The sequence below is a fragment of the Alligator sinensis genome, unplaced genomic scaffold (assembly GCF_000455745.1).
Source record: "Alligator sinensis unplaced genomic scaffold, ASM45574v1 scaffold697_1, whole genome shotgun sequence".
Classification (NCBI taxonomy): domain Eukaryota; kingdom Metazoa; phylum Chordata; order Crocodylia; family Alligatoridae; genus Alligator; species Alligator sinensis.
The window spans coordinates 924,260-945,809 of NW_005842426.1; the positions used below are offsets into that span (position 1 = coordinate 924,260).

The 21,550-nt window shown below is 50.0% G+C and overlaps 1 protein-coding gene across 1 annotated transcript in view; it reads left to right on the forward strand.

Moving 5' to 3' along the window:
* The first annotated feature begins 14,774 nt into the window (after window positions 1-14,774).
* The window catches only part of GMNC (geminin coiled-coil domain containing), an 8,124-nt gene continuing 1,348 nt past the window's right edge, over window positions 14,775-21,550 (forward strand). Inside the window, exons 1-4 of the mRNA XM_025211725.1 lie at window positions 14,775-15,322; window positions 15,680-15,872; window positions 17,868-17,953; window positions 19,466-19,582. Of these exons, the coding sequence (XP_025067510.1) occupies window positions 15,320-15,322; window positions 15,680-15,872; window positions 17,868-17,953; window positions 19,466-19,582 (399 nt within the window). The 5' untranslated portion in view covers window positions 14,775-15,319. The remainder of the gene's footprint in view (window positions 15,323-15,679; window positions 15,873-17,867; window positions 17,954-19,465; window positions 19,583-21,550) is intronic.

Sequence of the window (21,550 nt, forward strand, 5' to 3'; positions counted from 1 at the left end):
AGCAATGGCGGTGAAGTCCCTTGTGCTGAACTTGCTGAGAGAGGCCACGTGCTCTAGGCTGGGAGTCTGGAGGCCTCGGGACCCTTCTGATCTCTGCCACCGGCTGCCCGTTGACCCCGGGCAGATGTCTTCACCTTCCCACCTGTTGATCTCACGTGCTTGGTTTCCATCGCAGCAGTGCCTCGTAACCTTGTCCAGGGGCTTATCCTCACACCTCCCCGGTAAGGGACATAGGTTCCCACCGTATGGGTGAATCATGGAAGTAGACAGATCCAAAGAAAAGACTTGGGCAGAATATAGACACCAAAGTCCAAAACAGTGATGCTGCTGAGCCCTGGAAATGCACCTCACTGCAAATGTACCAGAAGTTGGATGTGCCCAGAACTGCCCCAGTCTGGACACGCACGGGCAGGGCTCTCCATCCCACTGCAGCAGAAACACCCCCCAGAGTCATGCCCTGTAGCCCCTTGCTTCTTGGCTGCAATGAGTCCTAAATGACTTGCCCAGGGGGCTGCAGGGAGTCTGTGGCAGGGCAGGGGCTGACCCCAGATCTCTCGTGAAGCAAGCTAGATTCCTGCCTACTGGGAAAGCCTTTCCCTCTGAAGGGTCTCCGTGCCTTTCTCTGCTTTCCTGCTCTGTCTCTGCCTTCTCCATTCAGGTTGCGGGCTCTTCAGGGCAGAGACTGTCTTATTAAGTAGGTGTGTCTACATGTTCATTAATGCACCTTAGTCACTGCACATTTAATTTAACACATAGACTCAGACCTAGGCCACCCCCCCCTGCTCCAGGCAGGATCATCCCTGTATGCACTATTTCATCCAGACAAGGTTCCTTGGGTAAATTTGATATCTTTTATTAGACCAATCTATTTCATCCAAGTGTTTGTCTAACGTGCTCTTAAAATAATGCAAGGATGGAGACTCCACAGTCTCTCTCGGCGATCTGTTGCAGTCCTTACCCACCCTCAGCATTAGATTTTCCTAATATCCAGCTGCAAATTTCCTCATTGCAATTTAAGACCATTATTACTTTTTACCCTATCTTCTGCAGCCAGAGGCAGCAGTCTATTATCATCCTTTTTATAGCCACCCTTCAGGTAGAGCAAGACTATTATCAAATCCTTCCTCCATCTTCTCTTCTCTGGACTAAGTAATCCCAGTTCTTCCAATCTTTCCCATCAATCATGTTTTCTCGACCTCTAATCATTGTTGCTTCTCTCCACGGGACTCTTTCCAATTTATCTACGCTCCCCTTAACGTGCGGTGACCAAAACATGAGTGGTTTGTTCACGTGCGTGAGTTGTATCCTTCACCTCCATGGATAGCTCATGTGCTAAGTTACACACGTATTAATGCACCTTAGTCACTGCACATTTAATTTAGCACGTAGACTCAGATCTAGAGTCTGGAGTTTGGAGGATGGGACTCTGCAGTGGGATGAGCTTGCTTGGGGCAATACGGCTCATGGCCCATCTCCCACCAGACGCAGACCTGGTTCAGGACTGGAATAAATCTGCCAGGGACACAAAATCTCAACTCATTTATCATGCAACTCTTTAGGTCGGTGAACCTACACCAATTATGTCTGGGATCCAACAGGTTTGGGAAGAAACCGGTATATCCGAATGTGTTGAATTATTTTAAACAGAATTTAGTTTATTTGAAACGCAACATCGCCTTTTCCGATGAGCCAATTTGTTTTTCCAAGGACTGTCCCTACAGATTTTAAACAAACAACAGCAAATATGTTGACATTTTTTCTATATTTTTGTATCATCTCTTTGGGCCGGTCACATCAGTCACGTTGCTCGCTGTTTTTTTCCAAGAAGGAACTCTTTCAGTTTTGAATTTTTGAGTTCAATAGAAGAGGGAAAATCCATTTGTTCATATTTCCAGATTTTTAAAACAATAATGTTGACTTTTTAAAAAAAGGATTGGACGATGATGATAAATTATTAAATGAAACATAACATATGCAAATGAAACTAAAAATGAATGTTAAGTACCGTTCTATTTTGAAAATCCCTCCGGGTTTCTTTCTACATGGGACTAGCTCCAATAGACCGCATCTTTCCCCGTCTGTCATGTTTCTACCAAGATATAAAAATGATATTCCTGACCACTTTTCTCTGTGAAGGAGCAAAGCTTTGAATGCCGGTGTTGCAGTGAAGTTGTCCTGCTCAGGCAATGACTTCCTGCCCACTTCAATCCCACCCCAGGAATGGGGTAGGGTGCTATTCTTCTTCTGGCTCCCTCAACTCTACTGTCACGTTGCTACCTAATGTAAACCGGCTCTCTCGCTCCTTCCCAAAAGAAGCGGTATAAAGTGATCCTTGCCTACAAAGCTCAGAAAAGCCTTCGACGTGCAATATGGACTGCCGGCGTCTTAACCGAGATACGCTACAGGGGGAAACACAGAGGAAACACAGATAAATTCGGGATGTCTTCAGGAATTGGTGGCTCCTATCTATCCAGTTCAGAAGATACCTGATCGTGGATGTATTTGTGAGTAACACACCTGAAGGACAATATAGCACAAGCAGACGTGGGAGGTGACTGATAGCAAGACTGTGCCAGAAGGTCATAGTCATTGCCAGCTGGAGACCTTTAGTAAAGTATATAGAAATGGCAGCTGAGATCCTGAAATGAAACCACAGAAGTCTAGCTGAAGTGTCAGGTTATTCTTTTTTGGATCCTCTTTCTTCACTTAGCGTCACGGTAACACCTTTCCTAATGGTGTTTTTAGAGCCTGAGCAGGAAGATGCAATAAAAACACAGACCCAGGTTTCGGTTAAGATCTTGTAGAAAGAGGGTGAAGCTACACGTGTGCTTCAATGTGCATTAGCCTATTTTAATATGCATTAAAGTGTCACAAAAAATGTGATCTTAAGCTAATGCACATTAAAATAGGCTAATGCACATTTCCCCAGTGCCTCACAATACTAGATTTAATGTGCATTATCTAAAGCACATTAATTGAACGTGTAGATGCACCCAGTGTGTCCAAAGTTAAAGTCCAAATTTACTTAGATCCAAAATTAGGTACCTAATAAAAAGAACATAGGTTTCTAATCTTAGGCCCCCATTTTGGAAAATGTAGATATAAACTGTGCCATAGCTGGGTTAGATTGAAAGCCTTTGCAAAGAGGAAATGTGAAATTAATACAAGCATTAGCAAAACCTGTTGTTTCATCACAACTATTGCAAAATTAAGGTGCACTTCTTGGGACTGCAGCCCAAGGGGTCCTGTGATAACATAGGAATCTCGACTTGTAAATGTGAGCATTAGGACCATGGTACTAAAAGGCGATAAATGCGGGCTTATTGATAAAAGCTTAGCATTATAAATCCAACTTCATAAATTTGGGAGTTGGACTCAAGACAGTTTAATGCTTGGGGCTGCCAGGTCTGCTTTTCACACCAGAAATCAGACTCTACAATGACATGGCTCCAATCAGACAATCGCGATATATCACATGATCTGTGGCTCCAATCAGAACTAATGACCAGTCCTCACATTTTGAAAACAAGAAAATCTCCTATGCGGTGCTCAGAAGCAAGCTACAGATCAAGAAATATTCATAGAAATGGTCTGATGTACACTTTGACACACTAAATGAACCGATGACAACTGGCTCTTAGTCCTGGGCAGTTCTCAAACAGGAAAATAGGCAAAAATTGTCAAATAACTTATTCCCTCTGTTCTTATACTCCATATATCCCACAACAAAATAATAAGCCATAAAAATTCCCAAAGCGCAGACACGTTTGACCTGCGCAGGGAAACTAAATCTTGTCTTGGAGTAATTTCGTATGACCAAAGGGTGTAACTTCGGACATCCTTGCCTCTCCCCATAACTTAGCCCCAATTTAAAAACCTAAGAACAAAATCTCCCTGCTTGACTCAGATCAGTGGCTCTTGACCCTTTTCGACTCCTGGCCCCCATCAGAAAATGCCAGCTCTTCGCTTTCATTTGTTTCTAGATGGTGGGGGAAAAAATAGAGCAACTTTCCAGTTGCACACAAGTCAGAAAGGCCACCGCAGATGTGAATGGGTCCAGCCTTTTTTGAAATGTCTGGGTTTGTCTTGTGAATCACGTGGAGGTTTTTGCTCAACAGTGTGTGGCACCCCATGGCACCCTTAAAGGGATCTCACGGCACCCCAGGGTGCTGTGGCCCCTGGTTGACAGCCACTAATGCAGATAAACTGCTTTCTGACCTGCCTCGTGGAGGAGGGAGGGAGTGACGGCTGGAAGCCCTCTCGTGTTCAGACACTGCACGATTCTGCATTACGACCTGGCATCCCGAAAAGCATGAAAGCCGAAATGAAGTCTGAGGACCTCTAGCTGTCTATCCCATGTGCTTTGAAGAAAAGAAATGAGAGTTTCCAGTGCTAGCTGATCTGCAAAGGGGACCAGAAGGGAAAAAACTCTGGGATTCAATGCCTCGATCTTCCACAGTGCTTTACGTCAGTAGATCTCAAAGCTCTTTACTAAGGGGGGTCTGTATTATGATCCTCCTTTTACAAGGGGAAAACTGAAGCAGGGGGAGGTGAACATAAAGCCTTCCAGAAAGCCAGTGGAAGGACCAGGAACAGAACTGGTAACTCCTTGGTCCCCGTGACACTGATTGCAGATCAGCTACAAGGGTAAGGGTCTTGCTACCTGTTATATTGTGAGCTGCACAGATGTTGAGTGCCTTAATGCTAGCTTGCAGTCACATCTGCCACTTGAGTGGCACATCTGTGGCCACGCTTTAATGGAACAGGACCTCGGTTATGTAGATCAGAGATAATCCTGCCCCGGAGTGGCATAACTTTGAGCAGCATAACGAGTGCTTTAAGCCACTTAAGCTGTTACTGTTTGGAAAATCCAGGGGTTAAGAGCTCCAGGAACTGCCCAAAATTAACACATAACAAGGCCTAAGTTTATTTCTTTTAAAGACCAGGATTTCCTCTAGAAAGGAAAGAGGGAATCCAATCTGGCAAGTTTACCCCCGTTGCCCCATGTACACATTCACATGTCCTACACCTGCCTTGCAGACTGAAGATGGGATTAACCATCTTCCCCTGGATGCAAACTCCCTTGAAGTGGGAGGACAGGCGGGCTGAAAGCAGAACCTGTATCTGCAGCTCAGAAAGACAGACGTTTAGGGCTGGAAGGGACCTCGTGAGATCATCAGGCCTACCTCAAATCCAGAACGAGCTTCCGAGTCAGAGCCTCCGCAAAGGGCAGGGGTGTAGACCACAACCCAAACGGTGCTGTTGGTATGTATTGCACGTTCCCCTGGGTTGGTCGTTTGGATGGACAGGTGGAAGGAGCACCTCCCTCCAGGAATGGGAGCCATGGACCTGTAAGCCCAGGCCCCAAAGTTTCCTCTGCACAGAGGATGCAGGTCCACGACACTTCCTTGAGGAGGCAGGATGGAATAAAAACCTGCCACTTTAGCGACCAGGAGCACCCCTGGGATGCTATAAACAGGACCTGAAAGCCCTCCAGAAAAGGCTTTACCTCCCCAAGGGACTGTACTTTTCACTGTGGGAGATGGGCATCACGGGCCCCTGAGTTCGGGCCGTTTGGATGCAGAGAGCTCACTGAGTTAAACAAGGGAGAAGCGGAGCCAGGTTTCAAAATCTCAAAACAAAGTAGTTCTCCTCCAGCCAGCTCGAGAGAAAAGCTTTAAAACTGCCTGCTATTTTTATCTAGGAAACCCTGATCATGTCAGTTAAGTGTCCACTTTATGTATTCAACATGAACTCGAAGAAAGAGAAGCTGGACGGTGCATTTATAGGGCCACATCTGGTTGCTAAAGTACTTCCTTAGTGACTTTTTGCTGTTTTAACTCAACCTCTGAATAGCACATAAAAAAGCCCAGGCATCTTTCACCACCCATGACAACCACATCCTTCACCTCCATACCCCTGACACACTTTTAACCATCCTCAGGCTTTTTCATGCTTTATTGATTAGCGGAGGCAACGGCTGGGCCAGTCAGCACTATAGTACCGCCCTGGCATCTATGTACTCGGATCAGCAAACTCTGCCAAATCTCCCAACTGCCAGCCAAGAATGGATGTGCCCAGCTTCTGCACCCAAGGAGAGGTGGAGGGAAGCCAATCTGACTGCCAGCTCCAGAGAGCCAGCCAAAGGGGAGAGCAGTATTAACAGCAATCTCCCTGGCAGAGGCTCCTCTTGGAAGGCCTGGCTGTAATGCAAGCCTTGGGAGGAAAACATGGATTTTAGGGGATCTACTACATAGAGTACTCGATCTGGCAGCTGGAAGGGACCATTCAAATAGCCTTGTCTGACTTCTCTACCGCAGGCCAGAAAATGTTGCCTTCAAGCAACAGAGACTGCCTGGATTGTCTGCTACAGAGCATCTCGACGGCAAAAGCTGCTTAAAAAACACGTGGCCCTGTTACTGGGCCAGCGTGTTATAATGGAAATCTCAACTGCTCAGCTGCAGCATGGCTACTTGTTCTGCCAGGTGTGTCGCTATCTCTATACAGATGTGTAGAAGAATGTCTTAAACACAGGCAGGGTGTTGGTGGGGTTGGAAAGGGATTTGAAATAGGCCCCTTCGAGCAAGTCAAGGTCGGTATTCAAACTCTGATTCGACAGCTCCCAACTCCTGGGAGATGAGATTTCTGCAATAAATAAGAATAATGTCAATAATAAGGATAATAATGTTGAGAAGAAGAAGAGAAAGAAGAAGCAACAGCAAGTCAAGGTTGGTATTCAAACTCTGAGTCGACACTTCCCAACTCCTGGGAGATGAGATTTCTGCAATAAATAAGAATAATGTCAATAATAAGGATAATAATGTTGAGAAGAAGAAGAGAAAGAAGAAGCAACAGCAAGTCAAGGTTGGTATTCAAACTCTGAGTCGACACTTCCCAACTCCTGGGAGATGAGATTTCTGCAATAAATAATAAAAATGTCAATAATAATGATGATGATGATGATGAGAAAAGGCAGAGAAAAAAGAAGAAGAGTGTTGATGCCTCGTGCCAGTTATATATCCTAGTGCATGTATGAAACACGGCAAGCCATGCATACTTGCTCACAGAGAGAGAACTTGCCAGGAGTCCTCACCATCCATATAAGAGGTCCTTTGTGAATGACTGGGATGGTTTGTCCTATTTCTACATTTTAGAGACCTTCCCAACTGGCTTAAGTATATCCCCATCCACAGATGGCACTACCAGTCATCTTCTTGAGGTGCCAAGAAGGTACCCACAACCACATGAGAGAAATGAAGGTGATATGATGCTGCATATATCCCCTCATGGGATAGCAACATCAGTGCATATCCACAGCCTTGGCTGTAGGAGTCCCAGCTGTGCGAGGTTATAGTTATGCTAAGCTACATTGCTGAAAAGCGGTATGGGAGAAAGGGGCCTCGTGACTGCTGGATGACCCTGTAAGAAAAAAAGGGGGGAAAAAACCCATGCTAATGAGCAGAAAAGAAGACACTGAAGGCAGTATGAATATGGCAAAATTAGAACTGACTAATGAAACTGCAGGTTCGTAAACTCGGTGAGCAAAACAAATAGAGATGAACATCTCAAGGGAGGGAGAGAGAAGAGAGTCAAGACTCACCTTTTTGTAGAGGCCTAGGGCAGCTCGAACGTTGTATGGTGTCTCTATCTGTCAAGGACAAACTTCATGAAGTTGGACTGACTGTTAATGAGACCACCTGACGACAATAAACCTTTTCTGAGCTTTCACCACCAGACACATATCCAAGTTGTGTTTTCTGCATTGCCTTTGGGGTCTGGAAGACGACTTGCTAGTACCGGCTTTCCAGGATATACAGACTCCAGCAGTCTGCGTATCAAAAGTGACGGTAACCAGATACCACCCAAGAAAACACAGCTCAGAACATGCCTCTGACCCACGCTGGTGCTTGGTTGGTTGCTGTATCCCAATCCAGTTTGGTTTTAGCACCAGTGTCTGCCTGCATTTGTAGCATAGGGTGATGGCATCAATCAGCTTTTAATGATGCATCAGCTGCTGATGGACCACACCGTTATGCCATTCAACCTACAACTACAACCATGGTGATGATGATGCACCATCTGGCATCTTGGAGGAAATGTATATATGGTATCAATAGGTTAGAATATTTCCACTTTCTTTGGCAAGTTAGAGATACCCATCGGTATTGTTTTCTGGAGGACCCCTGCTTTATAATAGAGCCAACTTCTAATTTAGTTGGTGAGGTCGTGATACCCCCACCATAAGATGCAAACGCACCGTGAACAATTAATGATATACCTATACTTGTCATGCCCCAGTTCTTGCCATAACTGATCGTATTTGCCAGGTTTTTCTAGCACCTGTCACCTGAACAGTCACATCAAATGGAAAGCAAAGATCCCAGATGAGGCACTGTCCCTTCCTGTGTTTTATGACAGTCATATCTGGTCTTCTGGCATATCCTTTGTGATCAATAATGAATGAAAAATCCCATTGTATTTTTATGCAGTTAGTGTCTACAGCTTTGTCTGGCCGGCAGTGGGAATACTTTACGGACTTCACTTCTTACAGAGCACCCCATGTGCAATACTATCATATCCTGTTTTATACTTGTCTCTGCCCAGTTTGGTACAGCTACTGTATTGTGCCAAGCTGGCCACACATCCTACATCCTGCATTCGCACCTTTTCAACCATCGACATCATCGATGATATTGTTGATGATAATTATATCATAATATATTATATCATCATATATTAGACCCAAGAGACCACAACCACCGACTATGAAGATCAGTGCCTATTTCTCCTAGGGGCTACATCGTCAACATACCCACACACATCCATATACACATACACAGGATATCCAAGCCCCAAAGAACTTACAATTTGCATAAGCAAAGCAGACAAGAAAAAAGAGAAAGAAGGCTGCATTTTTCTTAATTTACAGATGGGCAACAGAATGAGATAAAGGGATGTGCCCAGAGTCAGATGCACTAAGTCAGGGACAGGAGTGAGACGTGAACCCCCAGCTCCCGAATCCCAGGTCTGCACCCGCAGCCCAAAACTGTGCCAAAGATGTGTTTTCCATCAGTTTGGAGGAAAAACACAGAGCAGTTGTTCTCACAAAAGCTCGCTGCAGGAGGAGTGGAGATGTCTTCTAATCACGGAGTGGACCTGGAATCAAAGGTCTCCTCCATCATGACAGTAGGAAAGGGTATGAAAGCCAGAGTCTGGTTCTCCAGCTCCCTCTTGCAGCGGCCAGCTCCAGCTGCTGCCAAGGTATAAGAAATCCAGAGCAGGTACAGATGGGATAAGCTGCCCATAGGGCAAGTTTGTCCCTAACTCCAAACAATCAAAGTCGAGGACAGTTCCTGAAGCAAGTGGGATTGCATCCCTTGCAAAATGTTTGGATTTTCTCCTGTTCTCATTAGCCAAACCCTCCCATGCTGTGCCTTCTTCATGAACATCTTGCAGCAGTGAGTTCCCACAGGCCGACTGTGCATCGTAGGGCAAGGTATGGAAGCTCCAGGCAGTTTTAAATGTTGCCTTCGCTGGATGAGCTATGTGCTAGTATCACAAGACAGGGCATTACTGATTCACCTCCCAATCAGTAGTCATGATTTGGATGATAAGCTCCTCTGAAATGGGAAGAGATCTTCTCTGTGCCTTGTACAGCACCAAGCACGTGGTTACATCAAGTGGAAAGAAACTCAAATCTTCTGATGGCAAAACCACACGTCCCTCCTGATGCTTGAGGTGTGGGAGGCTCGTCAGAAAGTCATAGACTGTAAGGCTGGAAGGGACCTTGGAAGATCATCGGATCCAGCCCTGATGCTAACAAATGAATTGTAACAGATTAATTAACTGCTAACAAATTAATGGTAACAGATTAATTAACTGCTAACAAATTAATCGTTAGCAGTACAGGATCTAGGACACACAGCTCTCTCTCCACCAAGAAGAGGGCAAGGTTGTAGGTGCATATGAGTCAAGTTTTATCTGCATACATATAGTCATCTGTAATACCATAATTCCAACATTTTAGGTTCAATCTGAGGCTTTGCAGCACTCTCTTTAGCCGGGCATGTGCTGTGACATTCAACTTCCAAATGAATCACGTTATAACAAACCTACTCCCAAAAATCTGCTCTATGTGGAGAGGATGCTATCAAGGGCTACATCTAAAAAAACCTGTTGCAACTTCCCAAGAGCCTTCCACAAAATACAGATTCCTTACGAACCTGGGAGAAACTCAAGTCATATGAAATTAATTCCAAATCCCCAGCTGTTATTTAAACTACTCGGTATTTTTACTTCTTTTTAACCTATAAATAGGTTTGTAAAGCCCTCGGCCTACCAGGAGGGTGCTTTGCAGGTGTTATTCTCTGCTGCAGGTGACAGCCAGTGACTCAGGAAGGGTGCCTGGTGTCTGAAAACATCTCACCCAGTGAACAGCAGGTCCAGTAAAAGATATCAATTTTTTTTTTTAAAAGCTCGCTTCTCCAATAGATGACATACCAGAGCAGATACACAAGTGTGCCGCTGCCCACAATAAAGTGCACCGGACAAATCACTTTAAAAAACCCACCATTTTTTTCTAAGCTTAGCAGCCCTCTGCCCATTGTGCCAAACCACCGCACGTGCAAAAGGACATGCAGCACACTGAGAACTGGACAGGAATGGACACACACACCCAGCCTCAGCGGAGACAGATCTCGTTGTTAAATCCAACTATATCTCATGTCTTCATTGCAAACCTGGAGCATGCATGTAAGAAGTTATAAAGAATTTGTTCTGGGAGGTCTCATCGAAGGGCGCACACCACCCCCCATGCTCCGACAGGCAGCGTCACGGATGCAATGGGGCCTGACAAGGAAGGCCAGCAACACGATTTTACAGATTGAGACTTTTCCTGGGTTGGCTTCCCAACATTTCACAAGCAGCCAGAGGATTGCTTTATGTCAGAGGGGGAAAGAAGGATCACAGACACGCTGGGAGCTTGGCTTAGCTTGTATCAATGCAAATAAATAAACCTGTGTAGATTCAATGCAAACTGCCAACAATCCCAAAAAATGTCCTTCTGTTTTTATGCACCAGTAAATGAGTCCCTTATGTGATACAGGCAGAAAAAAAAGACAAATCTGATCCTAGCATGCATCAGGTGAGCTATTTGCAGTAAAGCTAAGGCAATACTCCTGGTATTATATTGGGGAAAGACCTCATAGGAAATGCTGTGCACAGAGCTGGTAACCCAGCAAGAAAGATGGATTCAGACCAGAACGGACTCAGAGATGGACTCCCGGGAAGATCAGAGGACTGGGAAGCCTTTCTTCTCACCGGCGACGAGAAGAGCTTGGTTTGTGTGGCCTAGCAAAAAGGAGAGGGGATACAATTCCTGTCCACGAATCCACGAATCCATCACAGGGTCAACCTAAAAGCTAAAGCACAGTGTTGGCATAAGATCCCCTGGGTATCAACCGGCCTTGACGAGAACGGCGGCTGGAAATTACAAGAAATTTTCAAGTATGGGAGGAGTGAGTTTCTGGGCCAGTGCACCACCAGGAAGAGTGGGACAAACCCCCTCCCTAGTTCTTAAAATGCCGCTTGAGAGCTTTTGGCCAGGACGATGAGACGGCTGCTGCAGGCAGAGACGGCAAGCAAAGGGACCAACAAGGATGGCAGGTTTCTGCCTTCAGAAACATCCACAGCCCCTTTAGAGAGGATGATGCTCCTTTGTCAGGCTGATGCAGCCCCCCTGCCATCAGTGATGCTGCCTGTCGGTGCAAGGGGGATCTGTCTGAGGGCTGGGACTTGTCCGGATCAATACGTTCACCACCAAAATGCTAGCCCATCTGGACTGGAGCTGGGCAGTGACTAGCAGCCATTGCAAAGAGGGCACATGAGAAAAAAAATGTTAGGTGAAGCAAGCTCCAGTGCACTTTAAATTCAAATAGGAGCGAGACTTGGCTCTGAGATCTATCATCTTCAACAGGTCTGAGGACCAAGCACTGCCCCCGTTACCATCTCCTTAGCTCCTCAATAAAATAACTCGTTAGCGGGGCTGATCTTGACTTCCTTGTGTTTGTACTGCACGCACTGTCCCTACCAGACCTTGACCCTTAAAAAAAAAAAATCCATCTCCCATTTTGGAAGATTTCCCTTGATGCTAGAATTAACAATCCACCCTTGCATTGGGATGATCTGACATCCCTAGGCTGTGAGCGTGCTGGAGGGCTCTGATCCATGGGATTTCCACCCTTAAACTTAAGTCACATAAAGTTAACCCCAAATCTCCAGCTGTTATTGAAACTTCCCAGTCTTCTTCTTTCTTCTTAACATAGAAATAGGTTTGTAAAGCCCTTTTCCGAACAGGAAGGTGCTTTTCACCCTTAAGTCTTAAAACACTTTACAAAGTAGGTGGGGAATCTGTAGCAGAGAGAGGGAGAGCGATTTAGCCGTGGTCTCCCAGCCAAGCTCAGAAACCCTGACTCCCGGCCCCGAGCTGTGTAGACAGGGCTGTATAACGGCGTCGGGGTAGGTTTTGTTTTCAATTGCTAGGAAGGAAGGAAGGAGTTTCTGAAGGCTGATACGACAAACTTAGAGGCTTGTATTTATCATTATTAGTGTTGACTTGTGCTCTAAATAATGAACCGCTGCTTTTTTCCTGTTCATGAAGAAAAATAATGCAATTCTTCGTTATCCACATGTGCGTGCAAAGCCTTACAGCTCCTTGCACTCACTCGCATGGCGCTGGATGCATTTCTTGAGGAAATGAAGACAGCCGGATGCTTGGAAATACTTCTGCCTTTCCTTGCATGCACAGGGGAGTGCCTTTTGTCTTGCCTGGGCTTGCTGCGGGGACTCGAGCCTTGCAGAGAGCCCGTAGAGGGCAGCATATTTTACATCCCTCACCTCCACTTGTTTCTGGAGGATTTCGCCTTTCTGCTTCTGTACTGCACGATGCTGTGTGTTGATGAATGCCTGGGGGACTGGTGGATGATAACAGGAGCACAGGAGAGGGATAAAAAGAAGGGAGATGACAAGAGACTATGCCTGTTTTAGTTTCCTTTTCGATAAATCCATATCTCCACCCTTTACCCATACACACACACACACATATATAGATAGATAGCTCTATCTATCTATCTACAAAGGCAACAAGAGATGAATGCAAGCTATCACAGTGGCGGGGCTGTTCCTGTGCCACCACGAAACAAGAGGCCAAAACCAAAGGGGATCGTAGTAGATAATGTGACCGTTTGGGGCAGAGTTAAATGCTCTCCAGATCTATACTACAACAACTTAAAAGACAGAAATCCATGCATTTTCCCTGACACTATACAACTCAACAGCTCCAGATCTAAAATACCCTGCAGTTTTGGGTTGCACTTGTGTGCGTGTGCACATAGTCGTTAGGGGCTGGACAGGACCTTGCAGGTCATGGGGTCCAGCCCTCCCTGCACGTGGGCAGGAGAGGCTCTTTGGGTGACTCTGGTCTCTTTTCTTAGACCGACCCGAAGGGCTACGCGCGTGCAGATCTAGCTCTGTTTGTCCAGGCAGATGCATCTCCCTCTAGACAGGCATCTATCTCCGGACAGGGGTGGAGATGCAAGAGGCATGAGGAAGAAGTGGGGAGGCTCATCCCTCCTCCTCCTGCTGCTGCCTCCAGCTGTGTGCCCATGCCCCTTGGAGGCAGTGCCACCTGCCACCCTGGCTCTCAGGGGGCCAGGGGCAGAGCCCAGCCTGCCCAGGAGAGGGGGAAGGCTGGGCTGGGGGCTGGCATCCCTCTGCCCTGGCAGGGTGCCCGGGTGCAGCCTGCAGCAGGCTGGCTGGTGGGCAGGGGGCTGGGCATCCCCAGGCTCTGCCTCCTTCCCCACCCCCCAAAAAACCTGGAGGTGGGCGCAAGGAGATGACGTCGGCTCCCTAACCTTTCAACTCCCCCAAAGTCCCTTGTTTTGAGTGTGGGTTTTTTGGGAAGCCCAACATGGCCGCTGTCTCGAGCTGTCTCAGGCCCCAGCTGGGGGCATTTGCAGGGCTGGCCCCTCTGCCAGGCGGCCGGGGGCTGCTCCGGGGCCGGGGGCAGGCGGGCAGGGCACGCCCGGCGGCGGGGACACCCGCGCACCTTGCACTGCTTTGCACTGCACCGCACTGCACCGCACTGCACGGGGCTTGCACAGCCGCGGGCTCCGGGCACGGGCCCGGGGGCGAGCGGGCAAGGAGGGCTGGGATCTCCCGGGAGGCTTGCAGCCAGGGGTTAGCCCTGAGGATCTGCAACCGGGGGGGTGTTCCTGAAGACGTGCAACCCGGGGGGATCATCCCTGAAGACGTGCAACCAGAGGGGTTTATTCCTGGAGTTTTGCAACTAGGGGGTTATCCCTGAAGATGTGCAACTAGGGGGTTATTCCTGAAGATGTGCAACTAGGGGGTTATCCCTGAAGATGTGCAACCAGAGGGGTTATTCCTGAAGATGTGCAACTAGGGGGTTATTTCTGAAGATTTGCAACCAGGGGGGTTGATCCCTGAAGGTGTGCAACCAGGGGGGTTGTTCCTGAAGGTGTGCAACCAAGGGGTTTATCCCTGAAGATGTGCAACCAGAGGGTTATCCCTGGACGTTTGCAACTAGGGTTATCCCTGAAGATGTGCAACGAGGGGGGTTGTTCCTGAAGGTTTGCAGCCAAGGGGTTTATCCCTGAAGGTGTGCAACCAGGGGGTTATTCCTGAAGGTGTGCAACTAGGGATGTTTGCAACTAGGGGGTTATTCCTGAAGATGTGCAACCGGGGGGGTTGTTCCTGAAGGTGTGCAACCAAGGGATTATCCCTGAAGATGTGCAGCTAAGGGGTTGTTTCTGAAGATGTGCAACCAGAGGGGTCATTCCTGGAGGTTTGCAACCAAGGGGTTATCCCCGAAGATTTGCAACCAGGAGAAGATCTGCAAGCAGAGGGGTTTATTCCTGGAGGTCTGCAGCCCCCTCTGCCATTGCCCAGCCGGGCTCAGGGGCACCCCCAGCCTGCCCTGCTCCGAGCTGCCTGGAAGACTGCAATGCCCTGGCTCAGTGCTCTTATTATGATGTCTGTCCTGGGTGGGGGGGTCCCTCCTCCTCCTCCCCGGGGCGAGCTGGTCTGGCAGCGAGCTCGCCTTTGCTTGCACGTCACAAGTTTGACAGCTTTGCACCAAATCAGATCGCGGGGCTGGCAGAGAGGTCCGAGGCGTCACCGGGAGCTCCTTTAGATTAGGACAAGCCTCCCCGGGCTGCCCCCCCTTCAGAGCCGGGGAGAGCTCGCCGGGGCTTTAAGGCACCGGTGCTGCTCGGACCTGCCTTGCAAGCTCGCCCCTGCGATGGTGAGTGCCCCGCGGAGCCGCCCGGGCAGCGGGGGGGGGGGGGCCCGGGGCTGCAGCAACAGGCCGGTGGCAGCCACCCGGCTGCAGGAGCCGGTGCCCGGGCAATGGGTGGATGCGCAGCCGCTGCAGGAGGCGTCCAGGGACGGCCCTGCTCCTCGCCATCACCCGCAAGGGCGGCCTGCCCCGGGGAGGGAGGTGGGGAGAGCCCCCAGCCGGCTGCCAGATGCGGCTGGGCACACCTGCATGCCCCTGGCCCGGCATCCATCCATCCCTGCATCCCACCCTGCGAGCGGGGAGGGGTGGGGACCAGCGCCGGGGATGCTCCGTGCGTGATGCCCCCCGCTCTCCCCTGCCCAGAGCACCGCGCTGCCCCGCCCGGAGCCGCCCCTCGCAGGGGGCCAGGCGGGCTCCTGCTCCTGCTCCTGCTGCCGCTCCAGCTCCAGCTCCAGCGCCTGCCCGTCAGCCGCCAGTGTTGATGTCTCCAAGGAGACCCGGGTTTCTTTCTGGGCTGCCGGTCTCCCGGACAACAGCGGCGAGGGACAGCCCGGCGGTAAGTCGGGATGCAGCCCCCGGCCCCGGCCCCGGCGGCTGCAGGACCAGGGAGCAGGTGCCTGCAGCTGGGGGCACCCGGGGGAGGGCGGGGTGCGCGGGCTGGCACCATGCCTGGAGGGCGCAAGTGCCCCTGCTGCTCCCCCTGCAAGGGGGGCAATATCAGGCTTGTGGGGGGGGGGGCGTTGCTTGAACCCCTCTGGAAGGGGTGCAATGCCCGGCTTGGGGGGGGGGGTTGCTTGAACCCCTCTGGAAGGGGTGCAATGCCCGGCTTGGGGGGGGGGGTTGCTTGAACCCCTCTGGAAGGGGTGCAATGCCCGGCTTGGGGGGGGGGGTTGCTTGAACCCCTCTGGAAGGGGTGCAATGCCCGGCTTGGGGGGGGGGGTTGCTTGAACCCCTCTGGAAGGGGTGCAATGCCCGGCTTGGGGGGGGGGGTTGCTTGAACCCCTCTGGAAGGGGTGCAATGCCCGGCTTGGGGGGGGGGGTTGCTTGAACCCCTCTGGAAGGGGTGCAATGCCCGGCTTGGGGGGGGGGGTTGCTTGAACCCCTCTGGAAGGGGTGCAATGCCCGGCTTGGGGGGGGGGGTTGCTTGAACCCCTCTGGAAGGGGTGCAATGCCCGGCTTGGGGGGGGGGGTTGCTTGAACCCCTCTGGAAGGGGTGCAATGCCCGGCTTGGGGGGGGGGGTTGCTTGAACCCCTCTGGAAGGGGTGCAATGCCCGGCTTGGGGGGGGGGGTTGCTTGAACCCCTCTGGAAGGGGTGCAATGCCCGGCTTGGGGGGGGGGGTTGCTTGAACCCCTCTGGAAGGGGTGCAATGCCCGGCTTGGGGGGGGGGGTTGCTTGAACCCCTCTGGAAGGGGTGCAATGCCCGGCTTGGGGGGGGGGGTTGCTTGAACCCCTCTGGAAGGGGTGCAATGCCCGGCTTGGGGGGGGGGGTTGCTTGAACCCCTCTGGAAGGGGTGCAATGCCCGGCTTGGGGGGGGGGGTTGCTTGAACCCCTCTGGAAGGGGTGCAATGCCCGGCTTGGGGGGGGGGGTTGCTTGAACCCCTCTGGAAGGGGTGCAATGCCCGGCTTGGGGGGGGGGGTTGCTTGAACCCCTCTGGAAGGGGTGCAATGCCCGGCTTGGGGGGGGGGGTTGCTTGAACCCCTCTGGAAGGGTTGCAATGCCAGGCTTGGTGTGGGGGGGGGAGGTTGCTTGATCCCCCCTGGAAGGGGTGCAATGCCAGGCTGGGAGGGGTGTTGCTTGATCTCCCCTGGAAGGGGCGCAATGCCAAGCTGGGGCGTGCTGCTTGATCCCTGGGAAATTTGGGGGTTGGGCAGGAGGGGCACAGCTTGTAAGCCAAAACAGCTGGGACTGTCCATGCTGGAGGCTTCAACACAGAGAGGAACGGGGGAAACCTGGTTGGACCCAGCTCACCATCCAGGGCAGCATGGCCCCGTCAGTGGCAGCTCGTACGGAGGGGGGATGCATTAGGCTGACTAGGGTCTAAGGGAGCCGGGAGGGACAGGCTGGGCACAGCTGGAAAGCGGCTACTGTGAACGTGCCACCTGGTAGGTCTCCGACCAGCCTGCCCCGATCCTCCTCAAGGCAGCCCGGCAGTCTGGATGTTAGACTCTACTAGAAATGGGGAAAGGGAGATGGCTCAGAGTCACGGTGGAGGAGCAATAGTGTCCAGACGGGAACCCAGGTGTCTGGACTCCCTGCCCGGCCGCTCTGCCTCATAGGGTCTCTGCCAGGCTTACATCGAAACATCCTTTCCTACTGACAGATCCAAGTGTCTGCCAGACAGAGAGGTCTTGGCCCCAACCAAGGGTGATTTCCAGATGTATTATTCAATGTTTCAAATGGCTGACACCTCGTTGCTGTGTAGCAAAACCCTTCCTTGCCTGCAGGAGCAAACCACAGGGTTTGAAATACCCTCGATGATGGTTTCTGTATTGGTGTGGAAACTCGGGTTCCTGCGTTCATTGCTTTGATTTCTGTTCCCCCCCCCAGACCCGTTCTGTGATTTGGATTTTGCTGGTCAGGATGACGTGTGGCCAGGAGACCAGCTGTCCTCCCAGCTCTACAGAAACAAGCAGGTAACCTGTCCTATAATGCCCCCCTTCCCCGGGGGAGCACATCCCTTGCTTACAGGAGACAGGCCCCCACGCCTGCTCCTGGACTGCATTTATACTCGCAGCAGGTTTGGGATTGACGTATCCATCAGCCTGCATTTCTCTTTGGCACGGGTATGGAAAATGCTGGTAACACCAAGTCATTTTTTTTCCCTGCTCTCTCTTCATCTTCCTGAAATATTTGAATGGCTGCTCTCGACCTTTTGTAGACTCAGGGCACCCCTCGTTAGACTCGAGGCCTGCCTCGTCAGCACCAAGACCTCCCTCGGGAAATGCCGGCTCAGGCCATTGCATGCCTTTTTTGAGTGCAGAAAAATCACAGAGCAGTTTGTCTGCTGCAAATAACTTAGGAAGCCTGCAGCAGGCCAGCATGGTTTTGCCTCTCTGGTTTCCTATTGGAAATCTCTCGGTCAATCTTGTGAATTGGGTGGAAGTGTTTGCTGATTCTGGCTGAGGATCAGTGTCTTAGGAATGATACAAGGAATAAATCCCAAGGGATCATTGCACTGTCCGTGTCTCCAGCCCATCTACTTTACACCATCTCTGTCCAAAGAGATCTGAGGCATTGCTGGGAAATGCCTTAGGGTCTGATATTGTGCAGATTTTAAGTGTGTGACCCAGATGCCTCGGGTATCTCACATAGCAAAAGCTAATCACATTGGGGAAGAAACAGAGTCACATTTCCTGTTTCTTTTCAGTTGATTCTTATAGGCAGTAAAATGGGCATTGGGTATGCCAACTAAGTGTTTCCCCTTATAGCTCCTTATACCTGGCTCCATAATTCAAGGTGATCCTGACCCAAAATAAAATCTCGGCACCACTGAAGTCAAGGGGTGTTCGCCCATTGGTTTGATCAGTGCTAGGATTTTTCTCTAAAGTCAAGCATCTTCCCTCAATCTTTCCCTTTGTCTGTCTATTCAGCTTGTGAGCAATGTGTGGCAGTGCCTGCCTCCTACCTGGCGTATGCACTGGATACTGGCTCTCATTGGGTCCTCTGCATGAAACTCTAGTAGAAAGAGTGACATTGGGATCTGCATTTTATTAACTGCACCCTCAGCCTCTCCTTTCTCCTCTGGCTGGGTCCAGGGTAGAGAGGCCGGGATCCAGAGGGAAGCTGAGGCTCTCTGGCATGCAGCAGAAGAACTGGCAGTCATGCATCATGACTGAGATAATCTGTGTATTTAAAGGGCTGTTTGCAGTTCATTACCCTGCACACCTCTATTATGCTTCTGCGGTTACAGGTTTTCAGAGTAATCTTCTCAAGCACTTGGTAAAGAATAAGAGAAGTCAAAAGTGAGAACTGAACAGTCATGCCACGGAGAGGTGCCGGGACAAGGGGTTCTGGGGATTGTGTTCACAAAGCAAACACAAAAATCATCAAATCCTGGCAGGCCAATCCGAGCAGGGCAGCGGCTATTAGGTTACAGAGTCAACACACCCCAGAAGCGTGTATTCATTCGTCTCTGTATTTTGCAGCTTCAAGATACCTTGCTGCAGAAGGAAGAGGAACTTGCTAGGTTACATGAAGAAAATAACAACCTCCGACAATACCTGAATTCAGCTTTGATTAAGTGCTTGGAAGAGAAGGCCAAGGTAGGGTGTTCACACCCGCTGTGGAAGCATGTGTAGAGAAAATGGAAATGCAGCATGCAGGTGAAATGCTTAATAGGTAAATGGGGTAACGGCCACAGGTCGATATAAAGACCTCTCCAACACTTGCAAAATGTCCAGAAGGGTGGTCATGTTCTAACGTGATCGTTGTTTCATGGTTTGCCTGGCTGTCGTAGACAGGACTAAGTCATGTTCCTGAGTTACGTTAAACCCTGAACTTAGAATCGTAGGAAATGAAGGTTGAAAGGACCTCGGGAGGTCACGTCAAGTCCAACCCCTGCTCCAAGCAGGACCAGCCCCAACTACATCATCCCAGACAAGCCTTTCTCGAGTTGGGCCTTAAAACCCTCCAAGGATGGAGACTCCACAACCCCTGTGGGTAACCTGCTCCTGCTTTTCACCACCCTCCTAATAAGAGAGTTTTTCTTAATATCCAACCTCAACTTCCCTTGTTGCAGCTTGAGCCCGTTGCTCCTTCTGTCATCTGCCCCCACTGAGACCAGCCCAGCTCCATCCTCTTTGCAGCCCCCCTGCAGGGAGGTGAAGGCTGCTATTCAATCCCCCTCCGTCTTCTCTTCTCCAGACTCAATAAGTCCAGTTCCCTCAGCCTCTCCTCACCAGTCCTGTCCCCCAGCCTCCCAACCATTTTTATTGGACTCCCCAGTGTGCTCACATCCTTTCTGCAGCGGGGGCCCACAGCTGGACACAGGACTCCAGATGTGGCCTCCCCAGTGCTGAACAGAGGGGAAGAATCACTGCCCTCAATCTGCTGGCATCACTGCTACCAATGCAGCCCAGGATGCCGGTAGCCTTCCTGGCACCAAGGACACACTGCTGGCTCCTGCCCAGCTTCTTGTCCCCTGTCCCCCCAGGTCCTTTTCTGCAGAGCTGCTGCCCAGCCCGCCACCCCCAGCCTGCACCGGTGCAGGGGATTGCTCCCTCCTCAGTGCAGCACTTTGCACTTGTCCTTGTTGAACCTCATGAGATTTCTTTTGGCCCAGTCCTCCAATGTGTCCAGGTCTCTCTGAATCCCAACCCTTACCCCCCTGCACATCTACTGCTCCCCCCATTTGGGGTCATCTGCCGATTTGTTTAGTGTGTACTCCATCCCATCTTTCAGATCATTAATAAGGATATTTAACTTTATCACCTCTAGTCCATGATTCAAACAGGCTGAAAAGTATTTGGGCCAAAACTTCCTTTGGAAAAACTGCAGATTCAGCAAAGCATAAACCTCAGCCAATTCCATCTGAACGTTGCTGGTTTTTTGGGTTGAAATATTTCTTTATTAATTAACTAAACACAAAACGTTTCATTTAACTATATTCAAAATTGCACATTTCCATTTTTTTCTTGAAACTTATTGCTTCACCATTTTCATAAACTCTATTTTTTTAAAATGCTCCCCCCACCCCTCCTTTTTGTTTTTTAATAAAAAGGCTCAAATCCAAAATGATTTTTTTTTCCTTGGGTCATACAACATCTTTGTTTGTCCTGGATCAAGGTTTGTTTTGGGGGTTGGTTGGTTGGTTTCCCCCCCACACTTGCCAGAGGACCAAAAACCCAATGATTTGCTCACTATGGTTTCCTAGAAGAAGAGTTCAGAAGAAGTAATGATCTTCTTCTCCCCCAACACCTCTATCTGCTGATCAGTCCTTCCAGTGGCAGCAAGGATGTCTCTTTTTCCATCTCTGGAAGGCAAAGAAGCCTCTGTTCAGAGAGGAGACCCTGTTCCCAGCTCTGCCACAGACTATCCCGGGACCTTAGTCAAGTCACTCAGCCCCCTCATGATGATTGAAGGTGGGCTATGCCCTGAGCCCTGACTCCATGCTTCCTCCAGCAACCCTGGCCCCCACGGGCACAGGAGCTGGGCTCCTTGCTGCCCCTCTAGGGCATGAGGGCAGGAGCTGGGGGTCTCTCGTGGGCAATCCCTATAATTTGTTGTAGGGA